The 21,439-nt window shown below is 30.4% G+C and overlaps 1 protein-coding gene across 2 annotated transcripts in view; it reads right to left on the reverse strand.

Moving 5' to 3' along the window:
• Window positions 1-366: 366 nt before the first annotated feature.
• Window positions 367-21,439, reverse strand: part of LOC143058956 (solute carrier family 2, facilitated glucose transporter member 10-like) — a 29,825-nt gene continuing 8,752 nt past the window's right edge. Inside the window, exons 3-16 of one of the 2 annotated variants that reach the window (XM_076232437.1) lie at window positions 21,125-21,343; window positions 19,873-19,989; window positions 17,026-17,132; window positions 15,802-15,885; window positions 14,954-15,057; window positions 14,058-14,166; window positions 13,694-13,780; window positions 11,598-11,684; window positions 10,823-10,933; window positions 10,012-10,390; window positions 9,358-9,480; window positions 8,685-8,817; window positions 4,109-5,837; window positions 367-4,043 (exon numbers count right to left, since the gene is read on the reverse strand). In XM_076232437.1, the coding sequence (XP_076088552.1) occupies window positions 5,750-5,837; window positions 8,685-8,817; window positions 9,358-9,480; window positions 10,012-10,390; window positions 10,823-10,933; window positions 11,598-11,684; window positions 13,694-13,780; window positions 14,058-14,166; window positions 14,954-15,057; window positions 15,802-15,885; window positions 17,026-17,132; window positions 19,873-19,989; window positions 21,125-21,343 (1,748 nt within the window). In that variant the 3' untranslated portion in view covers window positions 367-4,043; window positions 4,109-5,749. Of the gene's footprint in view, window positions 4,044-4,108; window positions 5,838-8,218; window positions 8,274-8,684; window positions 8,818-9,357; window positions 9,481-10,011; window positions 10,391-10,822; window positions 10,934-11,597; window positions 11,685-13,693; window positions 13,781-14,057; window positions 14,167-14,953; window positions 15,058-15,801; window positions 15,886-17,025; window positions 17,133-19,872; window positions 19,990-21,124; window positions 21,344-21,439 lie in introns of those variants that run through there. The other variant, XM_076232443.1, reaches the window with a different exon arrangement.

Below are 21,439 nucleotides of genomic sequence, written 5' to 3' on the forward strand. Positions count from 1 at the left end.
GACGTCTGACTAAATAGATGAATGGGGCTGAAAACAAAAAATCGTATTCTGGTGGGTTCTGGTTATGCAACTCCTCTTGGTCCACTTGTTTGGTTTACTCATATGGAGCATAGTTTAAAAAAGGTTAGGGGATTTGACATATTAATTTATGTTAAAAAAACTTAAAACTTAACACTGAACTTAAAATTTGATGGTGCCCATGACAAAAGTATAATTGGTATGTTTTGCTTTCACAACAAAATTACCTGAGCAATACCTTCACACAGACATACTTTTTATTTAAACCACATTGTTTCCCTCAATACATTCAAATTCAAATTATTCAAATCATATGATGTCATAGCAATTAATAAACAACAATGTATTTGTTGTAAATACTTTTAATAGATTTCAACAATATATAAAACAAATATATTTCACATGTCTGTATAACAACTAACTTAATTTCAAATATAAAGAAAACAAAGAGGATTTCTTTTGATCAATAAGGGTTAAAGACAAAAATACTTATATGAGAAAAAACAAAGTTCAGAGATAACATGACTCAAGTATAACAAAAAACGGGATTTCTTAATTTTATATGTATCAGGACATAATTTTGAAAATAGATATTAAACAAATATAAAAACAGAAGATGTGGTATGATTGACAATGAGACAACTCTCCACAGGTTTATTAAAATTCATAAGAAATTTATGTAGAGACATGAAAACCAAAATACACATGCATATTATGTAGAAAAAAAAATATATTGCTTTTTATTTCATTGCAAATAATGATTTATCTTTAATCACCGTACCTAGTTAACAACACCATAGGTTCTTGACTTATTTCTCCTGTATAAACATAAAGGCAAATGGTCATCTTTGTATAGAACTTTGTGAATTTTGGTTACTTTATTCTCTTTAACTTAATTACAGTGTATAAAACACGCAAATCAATCCCAGCAGTATATAAAAAACTTAAAATTTAAGTATTTAGAGTAAAATTGAGAACTGAAGTATTGATACTCCTTTTTAATATTTTATTAGAAATCCTTGTTGAACAATTACTGGCCAATACAAAAACTAAACTTGTTCCTTGATATAAATTGTATGTTGTAAATTCAGCATAGAAAAAATCTTTCTTGTGTAGACAATATATATGAAGAAACTGATAAAAAAAAGTTATGTATATTATTCAGGTTTCAGACAAAATATATTGCATTATAAAAAGACATAACAAACTTTCATTTTTTAAACACAATGAAATGGGACTATGTTTAACATTAAGAGTATTACACACTATAAACAGATTATAAAATCCCCAAAAGTTGGCTTAGTTATTACAAATTTACAGAAAACTTTTAGATTGATATTATTTACACATCAATAATTGAATGAATGTCTTTGTAATATAAAAATACTCCCATTCTATAGTATCCAAACTAATATTTAAATCAAAACAAAGAAAAGTCTTGAACTGAAAAATGTATTGCAATCATATTCCTCTGCTTTCTGTGTTTTAATGCAAACATTTTTCAATTCCATTATTTAATTTTTAACAGCAAAATTTAGGAAATCGATTTTCTTAAGCACATATTGTGTGATGATTTATGAAGAAGTATTTCAATAATTTTGCTTTTAAATATTAATAAAATCTGTTTGGACTAAATGGAAGCAGAAATCATTTAACAATAAATCTTAAAAATATTCTTTCTGTGTTACAAAATGTCTAAACAAAAAGTTTTAAATCTATCACAGTATATTTGTTCAAATCTCATTACCATGATTGCATTCAAAGAAAATGTCACCATCAATTGTAAAATAAATAGAAAACAATAAACAATTGCAAAAAAAATGTTGTAGATAAGACTACAAAAAAATAATATTCAGAACTCTTTTTAAATAGCTCAAGCTCTGTTATACAAACAATGAAAATGATATAAAAACTGACAACCAATTAACAAATTGATATGAGCATAAATTATCAAAATTTACAATAGGTTATATGGAAAAACAATTTTTTTTATAAAAATAAAATGGCCATGACAATAATGAAAATTTTTATTGATATTTAATGAGGGCTTAATGGCATTTTGTAAATTGCACAGAGAAAAATAGAGGATGCACCAATGAGACATATAGATTATTACATTGAGACAAGTGGATTATTGAATTTATCCAATCGAGATAGTTAAATTATCAATTTTATAGTCTGAGCCTCGCCAAGGACTTTAAAATTTATAATTTAACTATCAAGATTGAATAAATCCGATAATCCACGCTTTACTATGTAATAATCTGTTTCTCTAATGAGTAAAAGATAAATTTTTCTTTTTTCTTAAATAAAATCCCCTTCGAGTGCCTTCCACTTTCCACGAAGTTGTCAATTTCATTAACACCTGTTAGAACATTTTGGTCATTTCAGGGAGCTGAGAAAGGTCATGACCCTTTGACTCAGCCAATCATCTTCTGAGATCACCAGCAACCACAAGTTGATTAAATTTTTTTATACAATGGGTTTCAGAAAGGGATATTTTTCCATAGAATTAGAGAAAAATTATTATCATTTACCAAAGAGTGAGGATCTCTCTCCTTGTTTTTACTCTCCATCACTGAGAATGCCTATCTCTATAATTTCATTATCCTATCCATTGAAAATTTTTCAAATCACAACTAGATATGTAAATGATAATTTCTACAGATGTGTTTGAGCAAAATTTCAGACTCTAGAAATAATGCATAAACAGAAGTATGCTAAAGTATTTCAGATTATCTCTCTGTTGTTGGTCTACATCTTGATTTTTAGTACATATTAGGGAAATATATCATAAATAGAGAATAATACATGGCAAAATCTGTATCATATGTCGTATCATCCCGAGACATCAATATCAGCCCAAGAGCTATGTATTATACGCTTTATCATATATTTCATCAGAAGAGTATTTTATTATATGAACTGTTTTCTGATCCATAGCACTGGGTTACCTTCAGTTCTACTTTTGTTTTGTTTCAAAGGCCTTAAAAGAACTGCTCAATTACTTATCCGAAGCACCTTACAATTTGTGTGCTGTTGTTTTATAAAAATATTTTGTTTATTATTGTATTTATTTGTGTGTTTTGTACTTTTTATAGTTGCATTTAGTGTGCCAAAAATATGAAAACTTGACATACTGACATACGTGACGTCACTCACCAAACAATGACGTCATTCAAAAAATTGACATATTTTGAGGAAAATTTTTCTTGGACAAAATCAAAAATAAAACTGACTTCATGTAATAAAAAAAAAAAAAAAAAAAAAAAGTAGGGGTGTTATAAAGGGAAGGGGTGCGATAAAGGGTAGGTGTGTGATAAAGGGTATGCGATAAAGGGTGCCCATCAAAGGAGCGCATTTCATTTGCGCCAATTTTTAAAAAATCAAAACCTTTCATTTGCGCCACAAGGTTATATATCATTTGCGCCAAAAAAACACCTTCATTTGTGCCATTTTACAGGTATGACAGGTAATATAACGGAAAAGTTAAAGATTATTTACGATTTATTTTGTTTTTTGTTTGTACATAACTCCCCCTGGATACATGTGTGAGTTCATACTCATTTCTAATACAAAACTGAGAGTCACTAAGGTAATAATTATATATATAGTGCTCATATGACCAGTCCAGTGTGAGGTGTCAAGATGGACATAGTCAAATCTGAGACAAACTGAGGAAATAATTCTGTTAATATTTGATGACCACATATATAGGTTATCAAATGTTTTAAAAAATGGAGACAAATCCTTCAGGTGTACCAAAAAAATCTGTAAAGCCAGGATTACGACTGATACGGACAGTAAAACAATTTTTAGCATTACTTGTATGATTTTATCGAGGTTTTAGCATAACTTATATGATTTTATTGAGGTTTTAGCATAACTTGTATGATTTTATCAAGGTTTTAGCATTACTTATATGATTTTATCGAGGTTTTAGCATAGCTTATATGATCTTATTGAGGTTTAAGCATAACTTGTATGATTTTATGATAACTGATTTCTGAGGAATAAGTTTAAAACTTTCTTTTTATTAAAAGACTTTTTAAAAAATTTAATTTTTTATACTATTATTAACTATTATTACCTGTATTTACCTGTAATATTGGGGCAAATGAAAGATTTAGTTTTTGGCTCAAATGAAATATGGTTTGTGGCGCAAATGAAATATTTTTTTGCCGCAAATGAAATGCCAATTGGCGCAAAAGCAAAGCACCGCATCAAAGTTGCGCGATATGGATTAAACAGCAGGCTATTTATCACATATGCAAAACTACAGTATTTACTACTAAACATATGATAAAATATGAATACAACCAATGATAGTAACAGTAAAACAAATAAATTGTAAAATATTTCACATTACAATAAGCACTTGTAAAAACCACAACCTTTCCCTTGAAAAAAATTGAATAGCAAAAAATATGTAAAACAAAACTGATTAAACTGTTAATTGTAATTTGTGTAAATATATTTGTAAAACATGTTTTAACTTTTCAGAAAACAACCTTTATAGTTTGAGTGATATGTAATTAAATGATAAGTAAATATAACAAAAATAAGTACAAATTATAAATTTATAAATATAGACTTGTTGAAGCAACTACTCCTCAATTCCTGTTGGTAGAGTTCCCTTGATACCTAAAGGTATGCAGGATTGTCTGTGATAATTAAATAAGCAAGTAAAATATGTAATTTCAGTTTTTGATTGTTTCAATATATACCTTTGACAAAAGAAAATTGGTAAACACAAACATCTATGATCATAGGTCAAGAACATGTGTTTTAATCATTATATTAAAAGAAGGTTAACAGAGAAGACTTTAAATTGTCAGAATTTTTAAAGAATAAGATCTTTGCTTTTTAAAAAAAAGAAGCTATCAAAGTGACAGCAGTCCATGATAAATAATTTAATAGTAAAAAGTGAAATCACAAAAACAGAAAGTACTTCCTCAAATGGCAAAATCAAACGATAAAACACATCACATGAGAGGACAACAACTTTCATATTCCTGACTTGGTACAGCAATTAAAGGAACTCCTTAACAACCAAAAGCCAAAAACCATCAACATCAAACTTCACATCATTTTTTCAGTAACAACATATCAAAATGGGAAAAGCATTAGCTAAAAGGTTCATAAATTTAAGTGCACAGAAAAGACAAAAAGAGTCATTTTCAAATAGATCAAGGACCAGAAATCTTTAACAGAAAATTGAAAATGGTCACTATCAAACCTGACCGCCATCTTGTCATCAATAAAAACATTTCTAAAATATAAAAAAAATATAATATGAACCGTTCATAGATTATTGCACATACAGGAAGGAGAGTTAGTCCCATTTAAATTTGATCAAATTGATCCAATACCATATCTTCATAACAGCAAAATGGCACAATCATCAGTATCAAACTTAACCTACAAATACGAACTAGATTACTGTCTAATTTAAACCTTAATCAATATCTGGATTTGCACCCAAATAAAAACATGGTTGCAAAATCATATAAATCAAATGTATAAATATAAACAGTTAATATAATGCAACAGGAAAGATATTCTAAATACAATTTCTTTGCAAATACAGAGAATTAAGTTACAAAAATGATGCAGGACAGTCCAATAATATAAAATAATCTTTTTGAGAAAGTTGTATCAATAAGATATAGTTTCTACAGCATGGTAACATTCCACAACAATTATATTCGTCAGGTTTCTCTGTAATCTATTATGTACTTTGATGTAAATCTGTTTTATATACAGTAAAACAACGTAAACATCTAAAACAGTGAGCCTTCATCCCAGATATTATAGATCTGAAAAGATAAATAAATAACATTAAAAATTTATTTGTGTCCAAGTTTATCCCTGTTTTATATTGTATCTACTTTAAGTACATTTCAAGAACATTTCTCTTTTTCAACACAAATGAGCATTATAACAGCACATACTTACATCAACTGAACAATCAGAATATGTTTTTAACAAACAAATGAACTTCTTATCAGTACCATATCTGTTTCTTCATGTAAACCAGATAACTTTATCAAAAGGATATTACAAGTTAAAGATGTTTTAATAAAGTAACCAGAGAACTATAGTTTTAGAGTTGGTTATTTAACAGAGGCAAGTGCAGTTGATCTGGCAAAACATAGACAATATTATTCTGTTATGTGTCAGATTCAAATTTGGATAAATTTTCATCAATGGCATATTCAAGATAGGTGTTGTTTTATTTTTCAATTATATCATTCAAATATTTGTGGATTCCAATAATTCAAAATGGATTGCCAATCCATAAAATTGTTACATAAAGATCGCATTAGAATAAAATATAGTTTCAGTATTTAATGAAATGATATACTTCTAAAATATATAATACTATGAACCAAACACTGTGAAATCGGTTCTGTAATTAGTACTTATAACTAACGAGCATTGTTAGAAATGGAGATTAAGTGAATATTTCATTAAAACAAATTAGCAATTTTGCAGTGCAGAAGCAAAGAAATGGAGAACATGTCCATAAATAAACTCATCATAGATAACAGGATTTGTTGACCAGACACGTGTTTCATCTACAAAAGACTCATCAGTGAAGCTTGAATCAAAAAAGTTAAAAAGGTCAACTAAGGTAAGAAGTTAAAGGGCATTGATGACCTATTATTCCTAAAAGTTGTGCCAAATACATCTAAGATAATATATTCCTAGGGTAGACATGATTTAGTATTGCTAAATTCTAAGTTTGTAGACAGTTAATTTATAATTATGACCCTATCAATGGAAATTGATGAAGCAGTTTATGAAGCAATACAGAGAAATGCTGACTACTAAGCTAGAGATACCCTGGGAGGGGAATAGTTATCAAAGGTACCAGGATTATAATTTAGTACGCCAGAAAACTCCACCAGCAATTGCATCAACCCACTGGTTGTAAATAAACTCATCATAAAAACTGTGTATTATAAAGGGACATTATTGAGATCGCCAAAATTCAAACTTAATCAAAGTTTCATGGTAATAAGCATTGCGTATAAGTTTCATAACATTTGGTTGAGGCAAACTGGTAAGAAAATGGAAAGGAATAAAATCAGCCATTTTTCCAATTGTAAGTGTAAAAATTCAACAGTAAAAGGTGGCGCCACCTAGATTCAAACTTGTTCTGTGTTTTGTCCTTATCTAATTCTAAAATGAAAGTCATTAAGATTTAATTCAATAACCAACCGTGCAAAACCTTTGAGTCTATTTTTTATATTAGTATTAGTTAATTATGTGATTAATATCATATCACTTAGTTAATTTATAAGCAAGCATTTTATCTGAAGCAAGCTTACCAACAACATTGACAATCAGAACAACATGGAAAGCTGTACAAATACAGAAAATAAAGTTTAAATAAAATATGCTTTTAAACCCCGAGACGTAACGGTTGCAGTTTGATTATACATGAAGTGACAGATCTAGTAATCACTTACATGCTACAACTCAACATTATAAATTTCTTGACAAAAATGTCTTTCAGAAATGTCAAATAGATAAACAAATGGACATACCAACCAATGCTGTATGAAAACTGTGATTTTAGTGTACCACCCACTCTTTAAGTAGTTGTATATCAAAATGCTGTTTATTCATAATGACTTTATAATGAAAATTTTATGCAAGATATAAGCATACAAATTAAAAAATATCCTCTCTTCCATTTATTTCATCCAATTTTAATCTCTGATGCTACATATTATTGAATAGAATATGATGATACAAGCACCTGTTCTATTACAATTCACCATTTCTAATCCCACACCCCTACTATTTACCATTCCTAATCCCTCACCCCTACTATTTACCATTTCTAATCCCACACCCCTACTATTTACCATTCCTAATCCCTCACCCCTACTATTTACCATTCCTAATCCCTCACCCCTACTATTTACCATTTCTAATCCCTCACCCCTACTATTTACCATTCCTAATCCCTCACCCCTACTATTTACCATTCCTAATCCCTCACCCCTACTATTTACCATTTCTAATCCCTCACCCCTACTATTTACCATTTCTAATCCCTCACCCCTACTATTTACCATTCCTAATCCCTCACCCCTACTATTTACCATTCCTAATCCCTCACCCCTACTATTTACCATTTCTAATCCCTCACCCCTACTATTTACCATTTCTAATCCCACACCCTTACTATTTACCATCATTAGATTTACTCCAACAGAGTTATATCAAGATCAGTGCTACTGTACATTATAGAAAAATAGAATCACACATTACAAAACAAAATTATATCTTCATTAACTGTTTGCAAACTAAATAAAATTTTAACAACTTTATACTTGGAAAGCAATTTTTAAAGGCAATATGATCTGAATTTGATCTAAGATTCAAACTAACATATTGTAAGAGGGCCATGATTTCTTCACAATGAAGGATATTCTTTTCTTCATCATATCTAATACACCTTTTCTACAGTTCATATGGTCATACGTATTTTTTCTTAAATGTTTATCAATTTATTATTCAAATTTAGAAAATGTGTATATAAAACTTAAGAGAAATGCATACCTTCACAATTTGGAATTAACCACTAGAACACTTGTGACACATCAGTAATTTGTTTGTAGTGTTTTAACATTAATCTAAAGTCATACCTTTTATTCATTTCTTCTGAGATCTGTTCCAATGATTTGCCTTTAGTCTCTGGTATAGTGGTGAATATGAATATAACTGATACTACACATACAGAACTGAAGAAAAAGAATGTTCCTGACACTCCAAATCCATCTATAATGACAAAAATAATATATTATCACACTTGTAAAATTGTTTCTAATAAGGGTTCATCTGTTTTAAAGACATAAAAGATTCCTCCCGCAAATAATAACTTGCCACAGTTTAAGTTGATGATTAGCATAGTGATAACTGTACTGTATTTGAAGTTTGGCCTAAACATAAAACTTGGTTTCAATGTCCTTATTATCCATTTACCAATTTTGCTGCATGACACTAGGTTATTTGCAACGGTAAAACCCATATTTAAAGTGGACCAAGCTTCAAATACAAAACAGATATCTCTAAGTTCACATATTCAAGTTCCACCATAGAAAACAAGAAATATTGTTTTTTATTGATGATTTCTTGTATTGTTAAAACATTATTACACTTATACATTTTTTTTAGAATAACATTCTATATGTCTTTCGAAGATTTGTTTGTGCTACTTGGTTGATGGCTGGTTGAAGTCTAACAAACATTTTCTTTTCATTGAAATCTTAGCTATAATCTTATATTTTAAATTCTTAAAATTTCAAACATTTATCTTACTTATCATATCTAGGAACACAGCAGATATAACTAAGTTGGTCCCCCAATTGAGAGTTGTTGTCAAGGCTATTGCACGTCCTCTAATGGCAGAAGGGAAGATCTCACTTAGTACCAACCAACTAACTGTCAACAAAAAAAACCATGTATTATATAAATGATGTTCTTAATAAAATCATTAAATGTATAAATATCAAATTCATAAAACTTTACTTACTGTTACTAAGCCTTTTCTTAAATTTTTTCAGTACAATGGATTGGTGAATTTTTTCAATTATATGAAGCTACTTCAAAGCAATTGAGAATGTTTGTTGCTGTATATCATATTTGAATTTTGTTCATTATTTTTTACATAAATCAGGCCATAACTAGTTTTCTTGTTTAATTTGTTTTCATTTGTAATTTAGGGGCCTTTTAAAGCTGACTATGTGGTCTGGGCTTGGCTCATTGTTGAAGGCCGTATAGTGACCTATAATTGTGAACATCTAGGTCATTTAAAGCTGTTAATGGCAATTATTCCAAATCTTCTTATCTTTATATTGAAACTATTATATTCTAATTTTAGGAATATAATCTTGTAAATATAATTGTGTGTTAACTCAAACCCTCTTTATTTATACACATATTTCCCATATTATGAATACTAAAAATGCTTACTTGGACCAAAACTAAATCCATAAGCAGCAACAAATGTAAGGAGAGCTGTGAAGGCCATAACTCTACCAGCATCATCTCCGTGTAATTTAAATGGTAAAATGGGATAAACTGTTGTGTTGGCAGTAAAGTTCGATATCACAGTAACTTCTCTCACATGGGTCTGGATTTCTAACGATGAATTTAACAATACTGACGATGAATTAAAACTCTGACAAAACATATCATCTTGACAAGGATTAGTGATTGACTCTCCTGAGTCATAATGAGTCACTAATCCTAAAACTAGTAATGATATCCCCATCAATGTAGCTCCTACTAATAAGAACTTTCTACGTCCCCATCTATCTACACAAAGTAATGCTACTATTGTCATAAGAACCTTCAAAAAAAATAAATGGAATCTTTATTGCAAACATACTCTTAGCCAGGGGGGTTCGGTTCGTGAACCCCTCCTTGAAAACAAATAAGCACTGTTAAAGTCAACGTTCTGTTTGAATTGTGACTGTTAAAGTCAAGTTCATGAGTCCAAATAACCCAAATACCCCCCCTTGAAAATTCCTGGCTACCGGCCTGGCAAATAATTTAATCTTATTTCATCATATTTTAATTAAGTGTTAAAGTGTTTACAGAAAAATGTAAATTTAAGCCTTATCAAATTGCATCAATACAATTATATTTATATTCAAGTGATATGTCTGCACATTAGTTCACATAAGATAACATTAATTCAACATATCCACAATTACTGAATGAAACAACAGAAGTACAATCTTCAAATCTTGACAATAACAGGAATGTTTATTTTCCTTACCTTTACACCACCTAATCCAACTGTGGCTAGAGTGGCGGCAGAATCCGTATGGAATCCTACAGCTTGTAATATGGTGGAGGCGTAGTATAAAACGTTGGGTTGTCCAGTAAACTGAAATAAAACAGAGGCATAGTATAAAACGTTGGGTTGTCCAGTAAACTGAAATAAAACAGAGGCATAGTATAAAGTATGGTTTTATAATTTGTACTTTTGTTTCACTGTTATACCCCCTGTCCAAGGTAAGGGGAGGGTTTTGTATCCCTGCATCCTCCTTGGATGACTGTTATACCCCCTGTCCAAGGTAAGGGGAGGGTTTTGTATCCCTGCATCCTCCTTGGATGACTGTTATACCCCTGTCCAAGGTAAGGGGAGGGTTTTGTATCCCTGTATCCTCCTTGGATGGACAAAGTCATATGCAGGTTATTTCTGACTAATTAATGTTGGCTTCTATGATTTTGATATTTACATAGATAAGTTAATTAATACATTTTAATGATTTCAAATTCAGGCATCTTCTATCTTTGAGAAGTTTAACAGCAAAAGTTAAACAGTGTGCTTTTTATTTGACAGCAAGAGTAATGATTATAACCCTTTGTGTTTGAAAGACTGGTCATATTCAAATATCAGTCTCCTTTTAATGTTTTCAAATAGACAGTCTCTTTTTCATGCCACTAACATCACATGTCTCTCTTTTATGGTAAACATCTAAACTGTTGGAAAAAGATAAGACCTGCTCTAATAAACAGTACCCAAAATCTCATTTCATAAACCCTACCTGTTGAAAAAACACAAGGCCAGCTCCAATAAACAATCTCCCTCTCATGTTATTAGATTTAGAAAATATATCACAGCAATGAGTATTCTACAAATAAATATCAATGTATAAATAAAAGTTTAAATTACAGGATATACATAGACAAAACTCCATTGAAAAGGTGAAAAACAGAATAAAATTGAGAATGGAAAGCACTGTTGATGCTGTGATCAACCTCATCTGACTATATTTTGCAACAAGCATCATAAACATACTAGAAAATTATCAAATTCAATTATTTCTTTACAAATGTTTTATTTGAATAAGTGATTCGAATCTCTCTTTTAAAGTATTCAAAGAAATGATCATGTGACTTGGTTAATAAATCTCTTACATCATTTAAAGATGCATAATCAACAGTTAAGTTATCTTGAAACATATCAACGATTTACAATTCTAACATGATGTCCTTCAAATGCTTTGAGTACAGATCGTATTCCCAAGCCATATGCTGTTTTATGAATGAGGTGCCCGACATCATAGAACGATGACGTAAGAATATAAGCATTTTACGGGAAAATATACGCTTGTGAAACTAAAAATCATCACAACAAGGAAACGTAAACAAACAATGCTAAAATGTGGTATAAATGTGATATAAGCTAAAAAAAAATTATACATATAAGACAGATAGTAAATTATAATTTAAATTCATCCAAAACTATCGAAATATGTTATGGTAAATAGTTTAAGGTAGCACAATACAAAGAATGTTCATCCCAATCAGACACCTTTAAACTGATGTAATTCCACTCATCTTTCTTTAAATTTTATAAATGAGATACCAAAAGAAAGAAGAAGGATTAATCTTTCAAATTGTGATAATATCATTATGACATAATTATTACATAATTAATTGTTATGTAATAAGTTGCCATATTGCGATGTCCATACTTGAATGAATTTAACTTCTTTGTTATTCATAGCATCCCAAAATATTTTATAGATTCTTGCACAACACAGTTTGACCTCCAAAACTGTGTCTCAGATTTTTCCTATTGTATTTCATTCTCTCATAAATCTTCAATGAAGTTTGCAAAATCAATTCATAAGAGACCACCAAATTCAATTGGGTATAAAATTTGTTCTATTGATGTTTTTGGAAATCTGAGACACAATTTTGGAGGTCAAGCTGTGTTGTACAAGAATCTATAAAATATTTTGGGATGCTATGAAGAACAAAGACGCTAAATTCATTCAAGTGTGGACATCACAATATAGCAACTAATTACATAATAATTAATTACGTAATAATTATGTCATAATGAAATTATCACAATTTGAAAGATTATTCTTTCTTCTCTCTTTTGGTACCTCATTTATAAAATATAAAGAAGGATGAAATGAATTACATCAGTTTAAAGTTGTCTGATTGGGAGTGAACAAATCTTTGTATTGTGCTACCTTAAGCATGTCACTAATTTAGTTTGCTCCTTCCTTTTACGCCTATTTGATAATGCATTTATTTATGGGAACGGCAAATATTTGCCTCCACCTAGAATGCTTCAATACAAAATAACTGCCGTATTTGTCACATTAGAATCGAAATAATTCATGGGGGCTTGAATATATTATGATTTTACCACAGGTTGTCCCTTTATGCCGATATTCAACCCCTTGCTATTGCTCAGGGTAAAATATTTGTCATAAAGGGCCCACCCGTGGTAAATCACGATATATTCAAGCCCACATGAATTATTTCTTAATTATTCATAACTGAGCTAGAATTGTCTCCCTTTGTACACTGTCTAAACAACCCTGGCAAAAAATGTTTGGACTTAATAGTATCTAATATCTGGTTCGGTGACAGACAAAGAAAATGTATCTGTTGCTTTTCATAAAACTGTTTCAAAAAAAAAAAACCAGGTCCTTAAGTAATACAATGGGGTCCATCCATGTACAAATAGACAAATATTGAGGTGTTTAAATTGACTAGTCTTGCGATCACCATGTACTTTATACAATAAAATTTTTTGGGAGGAATTATTTTTGGTGACTCTTGACAGAATGTATATTAGTCTAGAGAGATTTGACTGTAACGTGTTTTTTTATGGTACCTTTTCATGATAAACAGCTGTTCTGATGTTGTCAATTTCCTTCTCCACATTACATCCTCCTCTCAGCTTCAGTAATACAGCTTCAGCCTTAAATAAAGAGCCTGGTTTAAAAGTATATTGAAAAAAATGTATACCATCTTACCTTACAAGAGTTACAATGAACAAGGTTTTTACCAAACTCTTTATCACTTCATACCTTTTTTTTTGGTCATTGGTTAAATAAAGGGGGAAAATGCAGTTTTCTAACCTTTTTGAAATCCATTTCCTTCGTATTCACATTTAAACAATTCAAAATTAACTGTCATAAATTATCTCCCTGAAAAAGGATGACAATGATAACAATAACAAAGAAATTACATCCTACCTTAGATTCTTGTTTATGTAACATCAGGAATCTTGGACTGGGTGGTAAAAATATCATCCCAATACCTTGTATAACAGCTGGGATCACAGAAATAACAAACATATATCTCCTGAAATAACAGAAAATGTCATCTCAATACCTTGTATAACAGCTGGGATCACAGAAATAACAAACATATATCTCCTGAAATAACAGAAAATATCATCCCAATCCCATGAATAACAGCTGGGATCACAGAAATAACAAACATATATCTCCTGAAATAACAGAAAATATCATCCCAATCCCATGAATAACAGCTGGGATCACAGAAATAACAAACATATATCTCCTGAAATAACAGAAAATATTATCCCAATCCCATGAATAACAGCTGGGATCACAGAAATAACAAACCTATATCTTCTGAAATAACAGAAAATATCATCCCAATACCCTATATAACACATATTGCTGTGAGGTAACAAAGTATACCTTCTATAATGGCAAATAACTATATTTTTTTTTACCTATGGTAAAATATAACTAACAATATATCTGACAAAACAGAATTTGCTTTTATCATGAAGTAAAAACACCCCAAATATCAAATTTGTTAATAACTGAGTGAAAATCACTTAATATAAAAAAAAAGGATGTATCTGAGGACACTAATGCTCACTCTCAAGCTTTGTAATTTTCTATGTTTAAAATGGGCATAACTCATGACATTGCCTTAATTCTACCTCTGTCTGTGTGTTGTGCATTGTGTACGAGTTTCATATAATTTTGATGAGGAAAACTTAAGTTAAGAGTACGGAAAAGAAAATGGGACAGACAGAAGAATGGACAGACAACACTAAATATTTTGAATTTTTCAGTTTCAAAGGGAATACTTTGAAAAAGATAATACAAACCATCCGTTTTCAATATCTATGCATGCATAGTTAACTAAGTAAGCAATCAGTAATCCACATGTTATTCCAAGTTCATTTAACGACACCAATAAACCTCGTCTTTTCTAAAAAAAAATATAAAAATTTCAGTGAGAAATATGAGAGTACATTAAATATCAAATTATTACTTTTCATTCTTAATCCTGGATATTTATGAAATATTTGCCCCTGGTCATTATAAAACAAATAATATCAAATCAGTTCTTATAGTTATAGTAGCTTTGAATTTGTCGTGATGGGAAAGTTTCTGTTATAGGTTAAATCTTATCTTTAATATTTTGATTGTTAAAACCATACAATCTTTTAGGATGCTATTAAATTTAAATGTCAACATCTTTTTTTGAGTGTTACTAGTGTTAATATGTGTAACCTTTTCTGTATTTTTTGTTACCTGTTTGTTGAATATTTCTTCCTCTTCAAGCCAAGGTCATTTATGTTAACCTTGACCTGACTTTTCTGACTGCACTATCATAGTTATCTCCCCATCTTATGTATGAAAGAATGTACATTCATCTGAATATGTATTTTCTGATAACAGATTTACACAATAGATAAAAAAGATGTGGTATGAGTGCCAATGAGACAACTCTCTATTAAAGTCATAATTCATAAAAGTGAACCATTATAATTTATAGATCAAGGTACAGTCTTCAAAAAGGAGCCTTGGTTCACATCCAACAAGCTATAAAGGGCCCCAAAAAATTACTAGTGTAACACCAATCAAACAGGAAAACCAACGATCTAATATATATATACATAAAAAAAAAATGTTTATTTAAACAATTATAATGCATATATTTTTCACTTACAGCTGGTGCAATTTCTGAGATATAAATACATTCTGCAATGGCTGACACAGAAACAGCAAATCCTAATACAACACGACCAATTACCTGTAAGGAAAAAGAATGTTTAATCTGAAAATGACATTGAAGAATTTATAAGAAATTTCAACAAGGACAAGACAAAAGTATTCTTTAACAGATATAATAATTAATAACTTCCCTGAGTGCAGCTATATACAACGGTAGAGGTCCAACCCTGAACAGTTGGGGCAAAAACAGACACAATATTCATGCTTGATACAGGTCTGAATTTGGATTGTAATTAAATATTTGACACATAATAGGTTTCTGAAACAGAATAGCTGTAGTCAAAGAACTTAGAACTGGATATATAATTAAATTTATATTCCATTTTTGCTTTTGTGCAATACACCATGCTGTTGCAATTTGACCCCCCCCTTTTTTTGAGTGCAATACACCATGCTGTTGCATAATTACCCATTTCAATACATCCTAAAAGTCTTAAAATAGAACATGACAAAAATAATAATGGTGAAAATTAATATACCTTAATCAGCATTTTTAAAACAGAAAGTTCTAAAAATAAATTGACAGCTAATCACCTCAAGACAATACAACAATTCTTTATACATAATATAAAAGCAGCGTAAGGGAGGTAATTCAAACACAACATTGTACTGAACTAATTGTCAATTAACCAGGAAATACTTGTTTTTACCCCCTTTTTTGCCACTAATTCCTAAACGGTTTGAGCCATAACCCCTAAAAGCCAATCCTAACCATCCCTTTCTGGTATGGAAATTTATGGTATAATTTTAGAGAGATCCATACAACTTTCCACAAGTTATTGTCTGGAAACTAGAAAGATGTTAATTTGGGCCCCTTTTTGGTCCCTAATTCCTTAACTGTTGGGACCATAACCTCCAAAGTCAATCACAACCTTTCTTTTGTGGTTCTAAACCTTGTGTTTAAATTTCATAGATTTCTATTTTACTTATACCAAAGTTATTGTCTGGAAATCATATGTTTTCGGACGATGGTGACGATGACAACGAAGACATGATACCAATATATTTTTTGCGGTCGCATAAAAACAGGAAACATCCCTTTTAATTCCTCTTGGTTTCTTCTGCTTATCTTAAAAAAGTATGAAATATTTATTATATTAACCCATTAATAATCAATCCCCATAGTTTTTTTTGTAGAGCAATATCAATATCTATATACCACAACATAGAACACAGGTGCCCCAGCAGCTATAACAGCTCCAATGGTAAATATACCAGCATTTACTATAATGGTAAAACGTCTTCCAAACCAGTCTATTATCATACCTAAAGAGAAAACTATCTATGTTAGCACAAAAAAAATCAATCAAAAAACAAAATGTTGATGTCACTAACAAGATTTTACAAATGTCAGAAAATAAGTTGGACAAATACTTGTAGAAAATATGGTTACTGTGTTTACATGTAAATAGCTAGTTTAACCAAAAGTGTTATCTAAAAGTTGATTTCCAGGATATTTTTAAAGTATTATTATGAATTCTCTGCCTCTAGATTCACTTCTGTTATTTCATAGGAGCAATTCCATTGTTGGTGATTTGACAGAGGGTCAGTATTAACCCTACATTTTAAAACATATCTCAGCACCGGCCAAGACATCTATTTAGAACGATATGGGTCAATGGCTCAAACACAATGTTGACTGCTGTATTTTTGACATTTTTACCTATTATGTCTGTATGTTTTGTTCATGCGTCGAAGTCAATATAATGGAATTTGATGCGACTGTCATACAAGTGAGAGGTTTAGCTAGCTATAATATAAAACCAGGTTCAATCCAACATTTTCTACATAAGAAAATGCCTGTACCAAGTCAGGAATATGACAGTTGTTATTCAATTGTTTGACGTGTTTGAGCTTTTGATTTTGCCATTTGTTTGGGACATTTTGAATTTTCCTCTGAGTTCAGTATTTTTGTGATTTTACCTTTTTTGAGTAGCATAAATTTTTTATAAACTTTGTTATCTATTTCCCTCATGAAGAGATATTCCTCAAATCTCATTAAACAAACTGTGTTAAGAACGATAGTAAGTTATTTTATAGAAATAAGACCCCCCCCCCAATACACATATCTAATTTGTCGGATAGTAACTCTCCAATGTACTTATTTTTATTCTTTAAAACTTTTTTTTATGAATATCCTACATCAATTAGCATACAATGAAATGTTCAATATATATTTATTTCAAAAGGGCCGTCATTCCTCTAAGCTAATTTATCTCTGAACTGATATTGAAATTGTAAAAGACATAACTGATAGAAATCTTTGATATAAATTTCATTAAAATCTTGATAGAAATGAAGGCTTGATAGCACTAATTGCAATTTTCTATATAATTTATATTTTTAAGGGACATAATGACTAAAAAATATTGTGAGTGCTCATTCAACCGCACAAAGTGAGTTTATCATAGCAGAGATTTTTAACAACTTACGAGAACACATTCCCTTTATTAAAAAAAATGTTAGATACTATCTAAATGCATTGTGGACAGTGACTTGTGTACATGTCGATCAGATAGATGATAGATAAAACTGAAAAATGCCAGTGGGCAAAAGTTGTAAAATGGTTTAATTACTACAATATAATTTTTTTTCTCCGTTGAATTTCGGGAATTGAGAAAAAAAATAAGTGTCATAATGTGAAAGAATGGATTAATATCAAAATTATCCAGTATATAACACTTACCGGTGTAATCATACCACATCTTCTTTTTTATATGTCTAAAAAATCACCCACAATTCACAAAATCGTTAGACAGATTTCAGTCATAAAATCCTGTCAAAAATTTAATAACATTCACAGTACCAGGATACATAACTGACACATGTATCTACATTTTCTAAAATGACTAATGATATACTGACCTCCAAAACAAGATCCAAGTAAAGCTCCAAATAACATAGAGCTCACAACTAACTCTTGATCAAAACACGACAAGCAGAACTTAATGGCTAATGATATATACTGACCTCCAAAACAAGATCCAAGTAAAGCTCCAAATAACATAGAGCTCACAACTAACTCTTGATCAAAACACGACAGACAGAACTTAAAGACTAATGATATACTGACCTCCAAAACAAGATCCAAGTAAAGCTCCAAATAACATAGAGCTTACAACTAACTCTTGATCAAAACACGACAGACAGAACTTAATGGCTAATGATATACTGACCTCCAAAACAAGATCCAAGTAAAGCTCCAAATAACATAGAGCTTACAACTAACTCTTGATCAAAACACGACAGACAGAACTTAATGGCTAATGATATACTGACCTCCAAAACAAGATCCAAGTAAAGCTCCAAATAACATAGAGCTGACAACTAACTCTTGATCAAAACACGACAGACAGAACTTAATGACTAATGATATATACTGACCTCCAAAACAAGATCCAAGTAAAGCTCCAAATAACATAGAGCTGACAACTAACTCTTGATTAAAACATGACAGACAGAACTTAAAGACTAATGATATATACTGACCTCCAAAACAAGATCCAAGTAAAGCTCCAAATAACATAGAGCTGACAACTAACTCTTGATCGAAACATGACAGACAGAACTTAAAGACTAATGATATACTGACCTCCAAAACAAGATCCAAGTAAAGCTCCAAATAACATAGAGCTTACGACTAACTCTTGATCGAAACATGACAGACAGAACTTAATGGCTAATGATATACTGACCTCCAAAACAAGATCCAAGTAAAGCTCCAAATAACATAGAGCTTACGACTAACTCTTGATCGAAACATGACAAGCAGAACTTAATGACTAATGATATATACTGACCTCCAAAACAAGATCCAAGTAAAGCTCCAAATAACATAGAGCTTACGACTAACTCTTGATCGAAACATGACAGACAGAACTTAATGGCTAATGATATACTGACCTCCAAAACAAGATCCAAGTAAAGCTCCAAATAACATAGAGCTTACGACTAACTCTTGATCGAAACACGACAAGCAGAACTTAATGGCTAATGATATACTGACCTCCAAAACAAGATCCAAGTAAAGCTCCAAATAACATAGAGCTTACGACTAACTCTTGATCGAAACACGACAAGCAGAACTTCTCCTTTAGTTGTAATATAGCACCAGATATAATACCTGTTAAATATAAACAGTAATATAGCACCAGATATAATACCTGTTAAATATAAACAGTAATATAGCACCAGATATAATACCTGTAAAATATAAACAGTAATATAGCACCAGATATAATACCTGTAAAATATAAACAGTAATATAGCACCAGATATAATACCTGTAAAATATAAACAGTAATATAGCACCAGATATAATACCTGTAAAATATAAACAGTAATATAGCACCAGATATAATACCTGTTAAATATAAACAGTAATATAGCACCAGATATAATACCTGTTAAATATAAACAGTAATATAGCACCAGATATAATACCTGTAAAATATAAACAGTAATATAGCACCAGATATAATACCTGTAAAATATAAACAGTAATATAGCACCAGATATAATACCTGTTAAATATAAACAGTAATATAGCACCAGATATAATACCTGTTAAATATAAACACAGTAGAAATTCTTCTTTAATTGAAATATTTGTCACACTCTATCTATATAAGGAAAAGTAGTTCTTCAAGAAGTTCTATTAAAAAAAATTCTTGAGTATCATGCTTATGAAAATTTTCAAATATTTTCTTGGTATTTACAAATGATCTGAATGTTTTATCCTATAGAAAGATATACTTTGGACATAATTTACATTCTCAAAATATTCTACAATTGCCAAAACCACAATCCCGTTCTTTTTTCCTCGAATGTTACATCATGGAATGAATAATCTCTGCAAATGTCACATGTAGCTTATATCTGCTTTCAGAGCATCTGAGATCATCCCCGCCCCTTGTTTTTGGAGGGGAGTTTGTGTTGCTTAATCTTAGTTTTCTATGTGTGTTTTGCAGACTGTTGTTTTCCTATCTATAATTAATTGGACAATCAAATAATAATCTTGTCAAATTATCAGTATACCAAACATACAAACAACAAACAAACAAATATTTTATTTTTCAATCACAGTAGTGAGTACCCAAAATGATCAGAATAATTACAATATAATTTTCAAACATGATGTAGAGTAAATTAAGAATAGGTTACACAAAGTACATAATATGATTGATTTTGATTTAATTGATTGATATAAAATATTAAAGCAAATGAAGTCAGCAATTTGTCATTATAAAAATATATACCTATATCATATCCAAACAATATTCCACCCAGTGAAGCCATAACAGAGGCAGCCAGGACATACAGTGATCCACATGGTGACCTTGACTTCCTGTGGTCCACGATAAGTTTGGTGCGAGGTGATGTCTCCTTATGAACCGGTGAGTAATGAAAGGGAGATTCATCGCTGTCAGAACTTTTACTGTCATGGTGTTGTAAACAGTACTCCGACAACAGTAACTCTGAAATATTCAAGATACAAGGTGGATTAAATGCCATCATTTTGATATATATTGAAAAAATTTCATAGCTAAAACTTAAAAAAAAAATAATATCAG

The sequence above is a fragment of the Mytilus galloprovincialis genome, chromosome 1, assembly GCF_965363235.1.
Source record: "Mytilus galloprovincialis chromosome 1, xbMytGall1.hap1.1, whole genome shotgun sequence".
Taxonomy (NCBI): Eukaryota; Metazoa; Mollusca; class Bivalvia; order Mytilida; family Mytilidae; genus Mytilus; species Mytilus galloprovincialis.